The sequence below is a fragment of the Podarcis muralis genome, chromosome 9, assembly GCF_964188315.1.
Source record: "Podarcis muralis chromosome 9, rPodMur119.hap1.1, whole genome shotgun sequence".
NCBI classification, from domain to species: domain Eukaryota; kingdom Metazoa; phylum Chordata; class Lepidosauria; order Squamata; family Lacertidae; genus Podarcis; species Podarcis muralis.
The window spans coordinates 5,601,721-5,619,436 of record NC_135663.1 but is presented as its reverse complement, the minus strand read 5'-3'; the positions used below and the strand labels follow the sequence as shown (position 1 = coordinate 5,619,436).

General features: G+C 48.3%; 1 protein-coding gene across 5 annotated transcripts in view; it reads right to left on the bottom strand.

Moving 5' to 3' along the window:
* SLC4A11 (solute carrier family 4 member 11) overlaps positions 1–17,716 on the bottom strand; it is a 229,296-nt gene that overhangs the window by 118,833 nt on the left and 92,747 nt on the right. For all 5 annotated transcript variants that reach the window (XM_077933725.1, XM_077933724.1, XM_077933723.1 and 2 more), the window contains exon 2: positions 1,837–1,887. In XM_077933725.1, the coding sequence (XP_077789851.1) occupies positions 1,837–1,887 (51 nt within the window). The remainder of the gene's footprint in view (positions 1–1,836; positions 1,888–17,716) is intronic.

The window sequence follows — 17,716 nt, the reverse complement described above, 5'->3', positions numbered from 1 at the left end:
TATGGATCTGCCCTAGAAAAGAGAGCCTGCCGTTCCAAGACCGCTTGACAATTCACTGTGTGTATCTGTTTGTGTGTTCATTTGGTAAAACAAGGCAGATAGCAAGGAAATATCCCAGGACCATCTTGAATGGATTTGCTTCAGTAAAGCATTTGGGTTAATTCCACAGTCAGGCAAAGAATTTGGAGAGTTATAAACAAGGCAGACATACCAAAGGCAATGACAAAAGTAATGGGGGGGGGGGATGCAATTCAAAAAGGCTGGCGGGGGGGGAGAGAGGAACCAGAGACAACAACCGGAGCTGTCTGGGGACCTCAGTGCCCTGGAGCAAGACTGCAGCTCTGCATTGCCAGCAAAACCAATTAGTCGATCCCTGGAGTTCGCCAAGACGGAGAGGCACTAAGCAAGGCAACTCCGCTGCTACCCATGTAAGCAGGGAGGGCTGCAAATCGCTCAGGACCATTAAGCCATGTTACTTGCAGAGGAGGGCGATGATGAAGAGGTCTCGGAAACCAAGCCTTACGAAGGACAGTTGAGAGCTGGGAAAGAGGAATTGCAGAATTGTAGAGTCAGAAAGGACCGCAAGAGTTATCTATTGTGCAGTGTGGGGCTCGAACCCCCGGCCCCGAGATTAAGAGCCTTGTGCTCTACCAACTGAGCTATCCACAGGAGATAGAGATAACATAGCTTTTTTCGGATATTGGAAGGGCTGTCACATCAAAGATGGAGCAACCATGTTTTCTTCTGCTCCACTGGTGAGGACCCAAACCAATGGAGTCAAATGGCAAGAAAATAGATTCCAAGTAACTTTCTTGAGCTGCTTGGCAGTGGAATGGACGACCTCAGGAGGTGGTGGACTCCTTGGAGGTTTCTAAGCAGAGGTTGGGTGGCCCGGAAACTACAACTAATCCAGAATGCAGCAGCCAGACTGGGAGCGTCCGCCGAGACCACTTAACACTGGTCCCGAAAGACCTACACTGGCTCCCAGTACGTTTCCGGGCACAATTCAAAGTGTTGGTGCTGACCTTTAAAGCCCTAAACGGCCTCAGCTCAGTATACCTGAAGGAGCATCTCCACCCCCATCATTCTGTCCAGACTCTGAGGTCCAGCACCGAGGGCCTTCTGGCAGTTCCCTTGCTGCAAGCCAAGTTACAGGGAACCAGACAGAGGGCCTTCTTGGTGGTGGCACCCGCCCTGTGGAACGCCCTCCCACCAGATGGGCGTAGTATAAATAATAAATTATTATTATTATTATTATTATTATTATTATTATTATTATTATTATCATCCCTCCAGGCGAGGGCCACATTCCCCAGAAAAGGAAATCTACTTGCTTCCTGGACCCAAAAGCTCGTAACACAGAGGACCCTCCATCATGCCAGTTTCTATTTATTGGCCCCGATCCATCTCATCACCACCTCCAGGCAATGGTCAAACACCTGAGCTGCCTTCTCCCGATTCAGAGAGAGATGGCACGGAGAGATGGAGTTGTGCGTCACACCCTGACAAAGTCCCCCGGTGCTTTCATATAAATCGTGAATAGCAATGGAGAACAAGATTAACTCCCCGTAGGACGCCACAAGAAATGATAAGATTTCTGATTGCTAAGTTCTGGATGAAGGGAGCGAGCCTCCGCCCTCCATGAAACATTTGGGAACTGCTGCTTTGAAGGGAGAACAAACAGCAAAGAGATCAAATGCAAAGAAGTCAGCCAGTGGGATATAAAACAAACAAACATGTGGGCTCTGCAACAAGGTGTTGCAGCGCAGAGTGTTGCCATTTGGGCTACATTAGCAGAAGATGAGTTTGCTACTCGTAAGGTAGGATTCTACTTGCCTGTTTCTTCGAAGAAGTAGCCGTTCCTGGACATCGCTGCCGGTGGGCTTTCTAGGAGGAGAAATGAGAGAAAAACAAGTTAAGAAGGCAGCTCAGACAATTCAGGGGTTTCTTTTTAAACGAATGGACATTTATTCTTTGGCATGCTTCACTTTTCTTCCGGAATGTGTCCGTTACATGGATTTATCACATGAAAACGTAGGCATATTTGCAAGCGCTGGTTTCCATTAGCCTTTATTTAATAGTATTCATTATTATTAGTATTCACTTTATCTCACCCAGGGCAACACAAAAACGACTTGCAACCAACCAAACAGACAGGCAAAACCTCCCACAGAGACACATTAAACCCAAGAGGGGAAAGAAATGGATTAAAAACATCTCACCCACTTCTAAAAGGCCACAAATAGTCAAAAGCCTGGTTACAGAATAAAGTTTTTGCCTGGTGCCTAAATACATGCTATAAAGGCGCCAGGTGAGCGTGCTTCGTGAAAAAGTAGACTAGACTAAAGTCGACGTGTTTTTACCCAAATGGCAACTCTTAAACGTCCCATGTGCAAGTTGAAGCCATCCTATCCAGATTCGTCCTGAACTTTCGCATTCATTTCCAGGCAAACGGGCTGCTAAGAATCTCACCTCGATAGGGGTGATGGATGAGCACAATGAGATTTGGAAAGAGAGCAGGCACCGGGAAGGGCACAAAGCTTTGAGGCGACTCACACAAGAGGCTAATGCAATGTGAAACGGCACACAAGGTTTGCCAGGAGGCAGCAAAGAGGCTACTCTCTTTCACCGTTACATAATCCCAGGGTCACCCGGAGGCCCATCTCTGCCTTTGTTTACAGGCACATCCCTCACTTTCCTCCAGGTGCTCGTATATCAAAAAAAGGAGTCCTTGCCTCTTAAGGCAAGGATGGGGAGCCTGAGACCCTCCAGACGTTGAGGGACTCTGGGATGGTGGGAGTTGTAGTCTAGCAAACCAGGCAGAGCTTTCTTGGTAGTGGTGCCCGCCTTGTGCAAAGCCCTCCTGCCAGATGGAAAGGAGATAGAAGTTCTACTTAAAAGTTTTTTAAAAGTAAAGGACCCCTGGACAGTTAAGGGTAGTCCAAGGCGACTATGGGGTTGAGGCGCTCATCTCGCTTTCAGGCCAAGGGAGCCGGCGTTTGTCCACAGACAGCTTTCTGGGTCATGTGGCCAGCCGGACTAAACCGCTTCTGGCGCAACGGGACACCGCGATGGAAACCAGAGTGCATGGAAACGTCGTTTACCTTCCTGCCGCAGTGGTACCTATTTATCCACTTGCACTGGTGTGCTTTCAAACTGCTATGTTGGCAGGAGCTGGGACAGAACAACAGGAGCTCACCCTGTCACGGGGATTCGAACCACCGACCTTCTGATCAGCAAGCCCAAGAGGCTCAGTGGTTAGGCCACAGCGCCACCCGTGCCCCATGTTTTAGAAGACAGCCATGATTATGTTTTTTGTATCTGATGGAAGCCACCTAGAGTGGCTGGGGCAACCAAGTCAAATGACAGGGGACAAATAATACTATTATATTATTACCTGGACTGGTGATGTATGGAAGTGAGAGCTGGACCATAAAGAAGGCTGATCGCCAATGAATTGATGCTTTTGAATTATGGTGCTGGAGGAGATTCTTGAGGGTCCCATGGACTGCAAGAAGATCAAACTTATCCATTCTGAAGGAAATCAGCCCTGAGTGCTCCCTGGAAGGACACATCCTGAAGCTGAGGCTCCAAGACTTTGGCCACCTCATGAGAAGAGAAGACTCCCTGGAAAAGACCCTGATGTTGGGAAAGATGGAGGGCACAAGGAGAAGGGGACAACAGAGGACGAGATGGTTGGACAGTGTTCTGGAAGCTACCAGCATGAGTTTGACCAAACTGCGAGAGACAGTGGACGACAGAAGTGCCTAGCGTGCTCTGGTCCAGGGGGTCACGAAGAGTCGGACACGACTAAACAACAAAAATTACCTGGACAGCACCACTTTGGAGAGGTCTGGTTTAACATTGCACGTGAGCACAGCCAAATTGGAAGCCATTAGGTCCCAGGGCTAGGAATTCGAACAGGTATCTGCTTTGCCGACCTGAGCATGCAGGTGTTGATTCTGCTCCTCCTGCGTCTGGACGCAGTCCTTACTTGTTGTCACAGAATGAGGCCGCAATGGACCCCAGGCATGAAGCATTCAATAAGAAGAGGATCCCATGCACGAATCGTTCGATAAAGAGATAGAGATGTAGAAGAACAGAGCAATTTGTAGGGCTAACTCTGTGCCTTTAAACGGCAGTGTTTTCAGAAATGTCCCCGCGACAGAACACACTCAAGACATGTTGCTGTGCAAATACCGGAATCTCGGGAAAGCACAAGAAAACAGAACAAGACACAGGAGCAGGCTTGTCAGATCAATGTTTTTTCAAAAAATAATAATAGTCAGATTATTATTAGCTCGTGTGCATTTTGCAGTGCTTCTGTGTTTGAGCCATTCTGACACGAGGAATATTACCCTGGAACTGAAAACATTCCTTAATAAGGGATGCTACAAAGGAACGTCTTGAAACTCCGGCCCCATCAAGGTGAAGGGGTCAACTGCAGCTGAGAGACAAGAAGGGATATTGCCTCTCTTTCTTTTTCTCTTTTCATTTCATAGATTCCCCCCCCCCCTTCACATTTGCACATTTGCATCCAGCAACATTCCGTTATTAAATTCCTCAGAAGATGCGGCTCAGTGTCTTGCCAGCCAGCTTCCTTGATATTAAAAACATAACAAAACCTGCAAATTCCAGTCTCCTGAGCTCTGCTATATCCCCAACTTAAAATGACAACCTTGCATTCCCCGAATACTTCACAGAAGCATTTCTAACTTGGGGGGCAACCTGAAGGGAATACCTCCCCAGTTCCATGCTGTTGTTTCCACCCATCACGTCCTTTTATTAAGATGCCCCAAATCATTTGCAGTTAAGCCACTGTTCCAACGGCCCTGCAAAACTCCCCATTTTATAGGGGTTTCCATAAGCCTTTATTTATTAGTATTCATTATTATTAGTATTCACTTTATCTCACAAAAACAACTTACCAACCAACCAAACAGACAGGCAAAACCTCCCACAGAGACACATTAAACCCAAGAGGGGAAAGAAATGGATTAAAAACATCTCACCCACTTCTAAAAGGCCACAGACAGCCAAAAGCCTGGTTATAGAATAAAGTTTTTGCCTGGTGCCTAAATACATGCTATAAAGGCGCCAGGTGAGCCTTCCTTTGACTACGCGCTTCGTGAAAAAGTAGACTAAAGTCGATGTGTTTTTACCGAAATGGCAACTCTTAAACTTTCCGTGTGCAAGTTGAAGCCATCCTATCTGGATCCGTCCTGAACTTTCGTCTTCATTTCCAGGCAAACGGGTTGCTAGGAATCTCACCGCGATAGGGGTGATGGATGAGCACAATGAGATTCGGAAAGAGAGCAGGCACCGGGGAAGAGGAAGGGCACAAAGCTTCGGGGCAGGCACAGAACGGGGTCACCGTCTTGTCCTCTTGCCACCCACCATTCTGTGGCACCTCCGTGACGCCCTTTGGTTTTAAAACACATGAAGCTGACTTGGTATGGCCATTGGTTCATCTAGCTCCATACCGTCAACTCTGACTGGCAACAGCTCTCCAGGATTTTCTGGCCTGAGTCTCTCCTGGTCCGTCCTTGAGATGCTCAGGATTGCACCTGGCTAGGACCTTCTGCATGCCAAGCAAATGCTCTACCGCTGCCCAAAGGGGAACCAATTCTCTCCAGTGCAAAAGGTGAATGTATTATCTGCTCACTGATTTAGAAATGCAACTGTCCTGGAACGCAACGTTAGGACCGAGGCCAGCACAAGACACAACCACAAACAGTTGTTGCGGTACCATTAGGGATCACAACGAAGCCATGCAAGATCTGAGGAGCTCCTTCCATGCTGCAGAGGATACTGGGAGCAGCTGAGCCCGGGGCCAAGGTGAGATTCGAACCCAGGTCCTCCAGGTTCAAAACCTACCCTAACCCTACATTTTGCAACAGATTGCTGGGTGCAAACAGCTCTATATTACAACGAGGGCAGGGGGGAGACAGAGGAATTTGCTGTCAATGCCTTAGTGGGCCTTCACAATACAGTGGTACCTTGGTTCTCAAATTTAATCCATTCCAGGAGTCCGTTTGGCTCCCGAAACCGTTCGAAAACCAAGGCGCGGCTTCCGACTGGCTGCAGAAAAACGGTCGCAAAGCGGAACACTTACTTCTGGGTTTGCAGCGTTCGAGTACCAAGGTACCACTGTATCTGATTAATGCATAAAATGATTTGCCCACAATATTTCGCTAAGCCTCTGTCTTTGCTGTCTCTATCCTGCGTGCCCCTTTCCAAAGAGTGGGAGCTGGGAGGTGCACCTTCCAGTGTCCAACCCTGAACCGACACGGCAAATTTGCTTTTGCAACATCCTATTAGGGTGTCTATGCAGCCGCTGCTTAAATAACTTCTGAGACAAGGTCTGTTTCTCAAAGGGTGAGGTCCACTTCCTCAAGGAACAGTGAACAGGCTCACAGAGAGAAGCCTCTTCCGGATGCAAGATGCTGGACAGTCTTTATTCATCCATATTTTGGCCTCTTTTTTTGGCTGTTGGACCAGGACTCATTAGGTGGACAGTTAAGGAAAGAGAGGGTTTGTGCCTACATTTGGCCGGTTATTTCGTACCACCAGGAGGGTGGGAAGGTGGAGTTTAGCGGTTTTATAAGTTGTGTGTTTGTATGGGCCTTAGGTTGCCTACCCTGATTTAGAGCTTTAAAGGTCAGCACCAACATTTTGAACTACTCACTTTACGAACTACTCACTAACTTTGTCACAGGTCTTAAGAATGGGAAAATGCCAACAGCTTTGCTTGGGTCAAGACACCGCTGTATTTCCCCAGCAGAAGAGCTAAGCTCATGTGAATGATCATTAATTCCGTTCTGGTTTCTGCTGAAAAAAATGCATCCGGAAGCTTTTCCCTCCTTCCCGGTGCTAAACACATCTCCGCTGCCAACACACCTTTGTCAAACTTCAAGCCCTAACCCACTTTTGCTTCTGTTGCGGCTGAAGAGATTGACAGAAACAGGGAAGGAGAAGCCTCACTAATGAGAAATAAGAAATGCTGTACAAGCTCGCTAAGTAGGTCAGGCCTCCCTCATATTGTGCGGCATCACTCAGAGCCACGGCTAAGGAGGAAAAACACCCGCCCATGAAAACGAAGAGGAAACAGAAGCACCCAGTCAGGAGGACCCGGGGGTGCCTGCCTGTCAGTCTCCCTCCCTCCTACCTCCCTCCCTTACCTCATACCTTGGTTGCCATTAATTTGACTTTGAACTTGATTTGATTTTGAAGGGATTTTAAAATGAATTTTAGAATGTTGTGTTACTTTTATTGTTGTTAGCCGCTCTGAGCCCGGCTTTGGCTGGGGAGGGGGGGATATAAATAAATTATTATTATTATTATTATTATTATTATTGGCAGAGGGCAAAAACATCCACGATGGAGCCATCTCTGAAAAGGGGTCCAGCTTGCTGCCCCCTCCAATAATCCAACAGCAACCGCAGGGGACAAGAAACAGGCTCGTCTTTGGATAGTTCCAAAATTCTGCAATTGGTTGCTTAACCCCCTAAGGTGGTTCGTTTATTGATCTTGCCAAGCTCTGCGTCTCAAAATGATATTTTGGTTCGGAGGCAGTCGTGGGGGGGGGGGGGTTGCATCTAGGCCGAATCTGAGCTGCTCGCTCCCTAAGCCGAAAAATGCACCCAATCAGTTTGCTCCTTTAAAGGTTAAGGGACCCCTGACCATTAGGTCCAGTCGTGGCCAACTCTGGGGTTGCGGCACTCATCTCGCTTTATTGGCCGAGGGAGCCGGTGTACAGCTTCCGGGTCATGTGGGCAGCATGACTAAGCCACTTCTGGTGAACCAGAGCAGCACAGAGAAACGTCGTTTACCTTCCCGCCGGAGCATTACCTATTTATCTACTTGCACTTTTACAGGCTTTTGAACTGCTAGGTGGGCAGGAGCTGGGACCGAGCAACGGGAGCTTACCCCGCCGCGGGCATTCGAACCGCCGACCTTCTGGTCGGCAAGTCCTAAACTCTGTGGTTTAACCCACAGCGCGTCCCTTTGCTCCTTTAGTAGGACCACCCTACAGGCAGGGTTAGAAACTCAACTCACTATACAGTGGACACTTGGGTTGCGAACGTGATCCGTGCGGGATGCACGTTCGCAACCCACAGCATTCGCAACCCACATCTGCGCACGTGCAGGTTGCGATTCGGGGCTTCTGTGCATGCACAAAGCGTGATTTAGAGCTTCTGAGCATGCGCGACCGCCAAAACCTGGAAGTAACCCGTTCCGGTACTTCCGGGTTTCGGCGGTCCATAACCCAAAAAAACGCAACCTGAAGCCTCTGTAACCTGAGGTATGACTGCATAAGCCAGGCTTGAAATGGCTCCTTAAACCAGGGTTACAGTCACCAAGACGGAATGCATCATTGCCATTTCAGAGGGCAAACAGCTCAAAAGTTGTATTATTTTTCAACACGGCTTTCTGGTTGCTCTGATTTCACAGGCAAGGGAAAAGAGTAAAAGGGAGGTTTCGCAGCTCAGCCTCTGAGCCCCTCTCATTTCCCAACCCAGCCAGGCGCCGGCTACAGTAGACCCCCTGCCAGGATCGCTCTCTGCAGGCACTAAAGGGATTGCTTTGCAGAAAGAAGCCGCCTCCGTTTTTTAAAAATAGCACGGGAACCAGGAGAGGGGACTCCTCTCGCCATCCCGAAGGAGCAACAAGGGTTTTAATTTCCCTCTTTCTTGTTATTATTCATCACACTTCCAGCCTGTCGTTCTTGCAAGGACATTGCGGCAGACGGCCGGCCCTATCCTTAAGCACACGGGGGAAGCTGCCTCAGGCAGTACTCTAGGAAGCCAGTGGGGTTAGGGTGTCAGATGAGGACCTGGGAAATCAGGGTTCAAATCCCCACTCAGCCATGAAGGGTGACCTTGGAGTCAGTCTTAACCTGCCTTACGGAGTTGTCGTAGGGATTAACTAAGCGGGAAGGAGACGGCCATATACTCCCTGGAGAAAAAGGTGGGATATAAAAAACCTCTTCTGCTCACCTGCTTAAGAAAGCTGGGAGGGCCAGCCAGGCGGAGAGGTCAGTCACCAACCTGAGATCCAGAGATCTCCACATAGCCACAACTGGACCCACATCAGCTACAAAACATGCCAGGCACCTGGGTAACTGGACCTGCACCAATCTCAAAGAAACCCAGCTCCTGCTTGCTGTTTTTGGATATAGATGTGCTGGTGTTTTTGGTTTTTTTAAGAGTATGCCAGCATCAAAATAGATAGGAAATTTATTACGGTCAAATACCAGCTCACATAACATAACACAATAAAAACAGCGTTCATAAAGAAAAAATATACAGTCGGAGCAGATTGCAGCAACAGCTCATGAGTTAAAACTGAGATATATACATACACCCGTACAACTGAGATTTGGGCTACCATAAAAAATTGACCCTGAGGCGCCCCAAAGGGCGACTTCAGCATTTCCCTAGTAAGCTATTTTATTCTAGAGGATGATCTGTGCCTACAAATCTGGGCGCAGAATCTGGCTACCAGCCAGGTTGTCTTGTGATCTTTGCCTAAGAGGAGAGAATTAAGTTTAGACTCGTCTGAAAGATCGGCGAGCCTCTTCAGCAAAGGATCAATGGTGTCTCTACGAATCTCAACATAAAAAGGACGTCTAAAAAATATATGTTTGGGGCTTCCTATTTCCCCTAATGGGCAGGCGTGCTTCTCATTCCTCCATTTGTTCTGTTCCTGTTTTCTAAGTTTGCAATAAATCAGTGACGGGAGTTGTCTGAAGATTTTTGGGACCGGAAGGTTTCTCCAGTGCAAACCAGGCATCGTAACTGTTCAATGCACAACATCAGCACCTGCCCTCCCTCCGACCCCACCATGGGTTCTGCACAACTTTTCAGCCGCAGACACAGAAGGCAACCACGACAGCATCCCAAGCAATGGAAGCAAAGGCTAGGCATCCCATATTGCAGCTCCTACAATGAGCTGGGGTTGAGATAGTAAGAACACATCTGGGTCCTGTTCTGGGCCCCACAATTTAAGAAGGATGTTGAGAAGCTGGAATGTGTGCATAGGAGGGCGACCGAGATGGTCAAGGATATGGAAACCAAGCCTGATGAGGAACAGTTGAAGGAATTGGGCATATTTAGCTGGAAAAGAGGAGACTGAGAGGAGATATGAGAGCCATCTTCATATATTTCAAGGGCTGTCACATGGAAGATGGAGCAAGCTTGGAGTAGGACCTGAAACAATGGATTCAAGTTACAAGGAAGGAGATTCCAAATACACGTCAGGGAGACCTTTCTGATAGTAAGAGCTGATGGAACAGTCTCCAGAGCTGATGGAACAGAGGCCTCTCCTTCCTTGGAGGTTTTTAAGCAGAGGCTGGAGGGCCAACTGTCGTGGATGCTTTAGCTGAGATTCCTGCATTGCAGCGGGTTGGGATGGATGAGCCTTGGGGTCCCTTCCAAGTCCACAATTCTATGACCTCCTAGGTACTTCCAAGTTCTTTACGATCCTTCAGCAAAGCACCATTCCAGTTTAACCAGACAACTGACCTCATGCCCGCCCCCCCGCCCCCTTGCTGTGTCACAGTAATAGTGAGGACTCTAACAGCCTTTGGTACCCAGGTATTGTTGTTTAGTCGTTTAGTCGTGTCTGACTCTTCGTGACCCCCTGGACCAGAGCACGCCAGGCCCTCCTGTCTTCCACTGCCTCCCGCAGTTTGGTCAAACTCATGTTGGTCGCTTCGAGAACACTGTCCAACCATCTCGTCCTCTGTCGCCCCCTTCTCCTTGTGCCCTCCATCTTTCCCAGCATCACGGTCTTTTCCAGGGAGTCTTCTCTTCTCATGAGGTGGCCAAAGTCTTGGAGCCTCAGCTTCAGGATCTGTCCTTCCAGTGAGCACTCAGGGCTGATTTCCTTCAGAATGGATGCGTTTGATCTTCTTGCAGTCCATGGGACTCTCAAGAGTCTCCTCCAGCACCATAATTCAAAAGCATCAATTCTTCGGCGATCAGCCTTCTTTATGGTCCAGCTCTCACTTCCATACATCACTACTACGAAAACCATAGCTTTAACTATACGGACCTAGACAGCTTCAAAGGATGATGCAAAACTCAAAGAACAGAGGGCTGTAGCCAAGTTAGGAAGAGTCACAGAGGAGTTCAGGTAGAAAGTGAAGGGCAAGGAGGGCACGTGGAGGCCAGGGCCTTGCAATAAAGTATGTGCCCCACAAGCAGAGAGCTCAAATTCCCTCTAGGGAGAAGAGAAGAGGCATTTTATGAAGAGAGAAAGCTGGAGAGAGAGAGAGAGAGAGAGAGAGAGAGAGAACAATCTAATATGCAAAGAGGAAGGAAAGATTTGAATACTGCTACAGCTCGAAGCTCTGCGGGCACAGAGGAAATGAAAAGGATTTGGAAGAAATGCTTCAGCAATCCTGCCCAACGAGAGACGAACTGGAGCATGGGTAGGCAAACGAAGGCCCGGGGGCCGGATCTGGCCCAATCGCCTTCTTAATCCGGCCTGTGGACGGTCCGGGAATCAATGTGTTTTTACATGAGTAGAATGTGCCCTTTTATTAAAAATGCATCTCTGGGTTATTTGTGGGGCATAGGAATTCGTTCATTTTTTCCCCTTCCCAAAATATAGTCTGGCCCCCCACAAGGTCTGAGGGACAGTGGACCGGCCCCCTGCTGAAAATGTCTGCGGACCCCTGGACTAGATGGATCTCTGCCTGCCGAAATGCCAACTGAACGGGGGTAGGAAATGAATTTTGAACAGTGTAGGAGGAGGACAGAGAAATAGAAGTAGAGGGAAGGTGTAGGGGCAGGACACTACTGGACTACAAAAAACAGGTGCTAAATAAATGCAAGATCATTTCCTAACGTTTAGCATTTACATTTACAATCCGTTTCTGATGTGTGTATTTATGTATTAGCTGTGCTTTGCAATGGGCTCAGATATGCAGAAGGGGAAGGTTAAAGCATCCTAACAAATTTCGCAATATTCCAGTAAAATAAACCAATCACAAAGGTCACCCAGGAACTGTTGCAGGGGAACAACGAATGCCCACCTTCATTCTCACCTAAAGATAGCCAACTAATGGATCAATATGAATGCAAACCCAAAGTCCTTGGGCAGGCTTCGCCAACCCAGTGCCCTCTAGAGACTATGGGCTATAACCCCCATCAGCTCCAGACAGCATGGCCCAAGGGTGCTGTGCCTGGTGGGAATTGTAGTCCAAGCGCAGACGTATGGCTCATATCCGGAAGGAGTCAAGTATTGTGGGCTCAGTTCTAGGGAACTGGCTTCCATGGGAGCTCCAACCGGCCCTCTCCCTGTTAAACGTCCATCACACCGAACACTTTTCATTCCAGCAAGCATTTTATGAGCTTAACTGCTTTTGTTTTCACTGGACTGAGTTGCTTGTAAAGATTGCTGCAGTTGAGCGGTATATACGTTGTCAAAGTAGATAAATGAAATAAATAGGAAACTCTAGGCTGGCAAAAGTGACTCTAGAGGAAGCAAGAAAATTGCATATTGCAGGAAACTGAAGCCCCAAGAACGAACTTCTACAAACCACTGAATCCCATGGTTTCCCTGCTGGAGCCACCAGCGAGAGATCAACTTCAGACTCACAACAGCCATCACACCAGACAGACAACAGCAGATGTAAATAAATAAATAAATAAATAAATTATTATTTATTATTTATTATTTATCCCTGCCCACACTGGGTGGCCCCCAACAGAATACTAAAAACACAATAAAACATCAAACATTAAAAGCTTCCCTAAACAGGGCGGCCTTCAGATGTCTTCTAAAAGTCAGGTAGTTGTTTATTTCCTTGACATCTGATGGGAGGGCATTCCACAGGGCGGGTGCCACTACCGAGAAGGCCCTCTGCTTGTTTCCCTGTAACTTGGCTTCTCGCAGGGAAGGAACCGCCAGAAGGCCCTCGGAGCTGGACCTTAATGTCCGGGCTGAACGATGGGGGTGGAGATGCTCCTTCAGGTATACTGGGCTGAGGCCATTTAGGGCTTTAAAGGTCAGCACCAACACTTTCAATTGTGCTTGGAAACGTACTGGAAGCCAATGTAGGTCTTTCAGGACCGCTGTTATATGGTCACAGTGGCTGCCCCCAGTCACCAGTCTAGCTGCCGCATTCTGGTTTAATTGTAGTTTCCGGGGCACCTTCAAAGGTAGCCGCACGTAGAGTGCATTGCAGTAGTCTAAGCAGGAGATAACTAGAGCATGCACCACTCTGGCAAGACAGTCTGCGGACAAGTAGGGTTTCATCCTGCGTACCAGATGGAGCTGGGAAACAGCTGCCCTGGACACAGAATTAACCTGCGCCTCCATGGAAAGATGAGAGTCCAAAATGACTCCCAGGCTGTGTACCTGGTCCTTCAGAGGCACAGTTACCCCATTTAGGACCAGGGAGTCCTCCACACCCGCCCGCCTCCTGTCCCCCCAAAACAGAACTTCTGTCCTGTCATTGCTGATGCTGATGTAGAACATTTTGGTGTGGTTCAGATTCACCAACTGAATACCAAGGAAAATCACTTATCCTCCACGTGTCTCTAATAATGGAAAATGGGCAGTGGAGTGTGTGGAACAAAAAATGAACTTCAAACCACAAGGCACCTGAAACCTAGTTAGATATCCTTTGCTACTGGATATGGTTTCACAGATGCAGCCAAGCCATCTCCATCTCTCTTTTGAAACTGCGTGCAAGCATCCCTAACGAAGAACACACAGTTCAAAAGCCGCCAGCTGGACCCATTAGAAAGCATCGTTCCATTCGCTTTACGTTTCCCCTTTGCCACAGAGGAAGCTTGCAGCCCGGCAGGATCCCGGTCGTAGCAGCTGCCTGTGTGCGTCTGCAAATGGAGCCCACGGGAGCCGGAGAGCCAGCGGGAAGGGCAAAAATAGCTTCTCCGTGCCCGTTGGAGAAGACTCGGCAGAGAAGCCAATTGCCAAGAGTTGAAATAAAAGCACCGGGACGGAATGACGAAGTCTGTGCGTGGAAAGGGCAAGCGGAAACGTAAAGGCCCAGTTGTTCGTGGAAGAAGAAAGTGCCATTTTGAAAACGGGTGGTCCACAGCTGGTGCAAAGAGGAACAGGCTGCAGAAAGTGGAAATTGCAACTATCTTAAAGGTAAAGGTAAAGGGACCTGCGACCATTAGGTCCAGTCATGAATGACTCTGGGGTTGAGGCGCTCTTCTCGCTTTATTGGCCGAGGGAGCCGGCGTACAGCTTCCGGGTCATGTGGCCAGCAGGACTAAGCCACTTCTGGCGAACCAGAGCAGCGCACGGAAACGCCATTTACCTTCCCGCCGGAGCGGTACCTATTTGTCTACTTGCACTTTGACGTGCTTTCGAACTGCTAGGTGGGCAGGAGCAGGGACCGAGCAACGGGAGCTCACCCCGTCACGGGGATTCGAACTGCCGACCTTCTCATTGGCAAGCCCTAGGCTCTGTGGTTTAACCCACAGCGCCACCCGCGTCCCAACTATTTTAGACTTGAGTTAAGTTGGAAATGGAAGGAAGGAGCAATTCCAGGTGAGTTGCCTCCTTGTGGGTGATGGGAAGAAAGGACAGGGCTCAAACGGAACCCAAACGGCATCAAGCGCACAAAAGGAATCACAGAACTGTAGAGTTGGAAGGTGTTAAGTTGTGGGTGAACATATCATACGACACAGCGATTCTTCAAGCAGCTCTTGTTTATTCACAGGCCAGAACAAAACTGAACTGAAGGGTTCAGCCAACCTGCTTATATAGAGCTCCACTACAACACAACTGTAACCACTTTCTGTAACTATCCAATCACTGAACGTCACTTTCAATCCCTTATTAGCATATGTGGACCTGAGTGAAAACTATCTACAGTATCCCCCTGCTGGCCCAGGGTGAGAACTTCAGTACATAACAGAAGGGACCTCGGGGGTCATCTAGGCCAACCCCCTGCAATGCAGGATTCTTTTGCCCAATGTGGGACTCGAACCCACGACCCTAAGAACCTCGTGCTCTACCGACTGCAGATTTCCATTATGTTATTTTTATCTTTTGCTTGTAAGCCGCTTTGGGATTTATTTGAATAAAAAGCGGCACAGAAATAGAATAAAATCAATCAATCAATATTACAGTACTGGCAGTTTCCAGTGCAGATCTGTATGGCAGCAAAACACTGAGCTGCCACAAACTGGTAGGTCGCATCCACCCCTCATCAAGTTTCTTTGTAAATGGTTTCTTTGTAACTGACAGTATGAGCTGTTTGACAGTGGAACAGACATCCACAAGAAATGGTGGCCTCTCCTTCCTTGGAGGTTTCTAAGCAGATGTTGGAGGCACATCTGTCATGGAGGATCTGGTTGAGATTCCTCCATTTCAGGGGGTTGGGCTAGATGTCCCTCGGGGTCCCTTCCAACTCTACAAATTCTATCTTTCCATGATTTTAACTGGAAGTCTGTCTTTTGTTTTTTACGCACTTTTAACATTATCTTTAACCCTTATTTTTATTGCAAATGCAACAGAAAGAAATGTGCTCTCCCATTTACAATAAGAACGGTCTATGAATCCTGACTTAAACACAGATATTTGCAGAGGCGGCCCATATGCCCAAACAAGATTGTTGATTCTAAGACATATGTTCAAATGTAGCATCGTGTACGGAATAGAATTCGAATGTGGAATATATAAAATAATTGCTGGATTTTGGCACAGGTTGTACTCATTCTTGCCCTGGTGCCTTCGGGTAAAGGGTGGGTTATAGATCCTTTTAATTAATTAATAAGGCGACTTCTGGAGAAGGATTTTTTGTTTGTTTGTTTGTTTGTTTAGTCGTTTAGTCGTGTCCAACTCTTCGTGACCCTGTGGACCAGAGCACGCCAGGCACTCCTGTCCTCCACTGCCTCCCGCAGTTTGGTCAGGCTCATGCTGGTAGCTTTGAGAACACTGTCCCACCATCTCGTCCTCTGTCGTCCCCTTCTCCTTGTGCCCTCCATCTTTCCCAACAGCAGGGTCTTTCCCAGGGAGTCTTCTCTTCTCATGAGGTGGCCAAAGTCTTGGAGCCTCAACTTCAGGATCTGTCCTTCCAGTGAGCACTCAGGGCTGATTTCCTTCAGAATAGATACGTTTGATCTTCTTGCAGTCCATGGGACTCTCAAGAGTCTCCTCCAGTACCATAATTCAAAAGCATCAATTATTCAGTGATCAGCCTTCTTTATGGACCAGCTCTCAGTTCCATACATCACTACAGTGGTACCTCGGGTTACATATGCTTCAGGTTACAGACGCTTCAGGTTACAGACTCCGCTAACCCAGAAATAGTACCTCGGGTTAAGAACTTTGCTTCAGGATGAGAACAGAAATCGTGCTCTGGCGGCGCAGCAGCAGCAGGAGGCCCAATTAGCTAAAGTGGTGCTTCAGGTTAAGAACAGTTTCAGGTTCAGAACGGACCTCCGGAACGATTTAAGTACTTAACCCGAGGTACCACTGTACTGGAAAAACCATAGCTTTAACTACACAGGCCTTTGTTGGCAAGGTGATGTCTCGGCTTTTTAAGATGCTGCCTAGGTTTGTCATCGCTTTGCTCCCAAGAAGCGGGAGTCTTTTAATTTCGTGACTGTTGTCACCATCTGCAGTGATCATGGAGCCCAAGAAAGTAAAACCAGAGATCAATTCCTTGCAAGAAGGTTTGAGGGGAGAAGGAAACAGAAGCCTTATTGTCCCCCCCCCTTTCTTTTCCATTGACTGCAAAAAAAAAAAAAATCACATTCTGCGACAGGGAACACGAACATGATCAAAGCTGGAGTTGTTCAGTAAAGACGGAGAAACACTCTGCACATGATGTGAGGCAAAATCGGTTTTGTTACACTTACAGGGGTGAGCCAGGAAGAGGAAAACCAGCGCTTCTAGGCTCAGTTTAGGTAGGGAAGCATTTGGCTCTGAGCGAAGGCATAGTTCACGGGCAGAGCATCTGGCAGAAAAAGTCTCACGCTTGATCCCCAGGCAAGGCTGGGAGAAATCCCCCATTTGAAATTCTGAAGAGCAGCTGCCAGTCAGTGCAGACAGTACTAAGCCGGATGACAGATATTCCTCACAAAGCTGCAAAGCTATCAAACCGCTCAAAAAAACGGCACACAATTGGCCTGACCTGCCAATTTCGCGTTCCTAGGATGGCAGCCTTCACCCGCTCCCTATAGAGTTCGACTCGAGTTCAAGTCTTCCTGCCACACACCTACAGCAATGCACCGCCGCCCCATCTCAGCCTCAGTTTCCCCTCTGTAATAGGAGCCTAGGACGGATCTCTCTCTCAAACACACAAGCACATACATACACACACCGGGAGGCTGTGCACAGAACACAGCGCCTGCAGAACGAATTTTTAAAGGCAGAGAGCGCAGAAACGCGTATAATGATGCAAAATGGAAAATCAATCTCATCCCCCACCGGCAGAAACGGGAGGGGATTCTCCAGCGGCTGAGGGCTTCGCAGGCAAAAACATCCACCCACACACACCGTGTGTCTGGAGTGGAAACAGGCTGCTGCTGAAACCGGCTGCTCGGCTCCAGCCAACACTAGGGACAAGAGCCACAACAACCACCAAGCGAGCCCAGGCAAAGGTGTCCGTGATCCGGGGCTCTTTTTCATAGCAAGTCTGCCTCCCTGAGAAAAGTCCAAAGGGGGGGAAACGTCTCCCCGCCACCGAGCGGACTGGGCAGCTGTCAAAAGCAACCAGGAA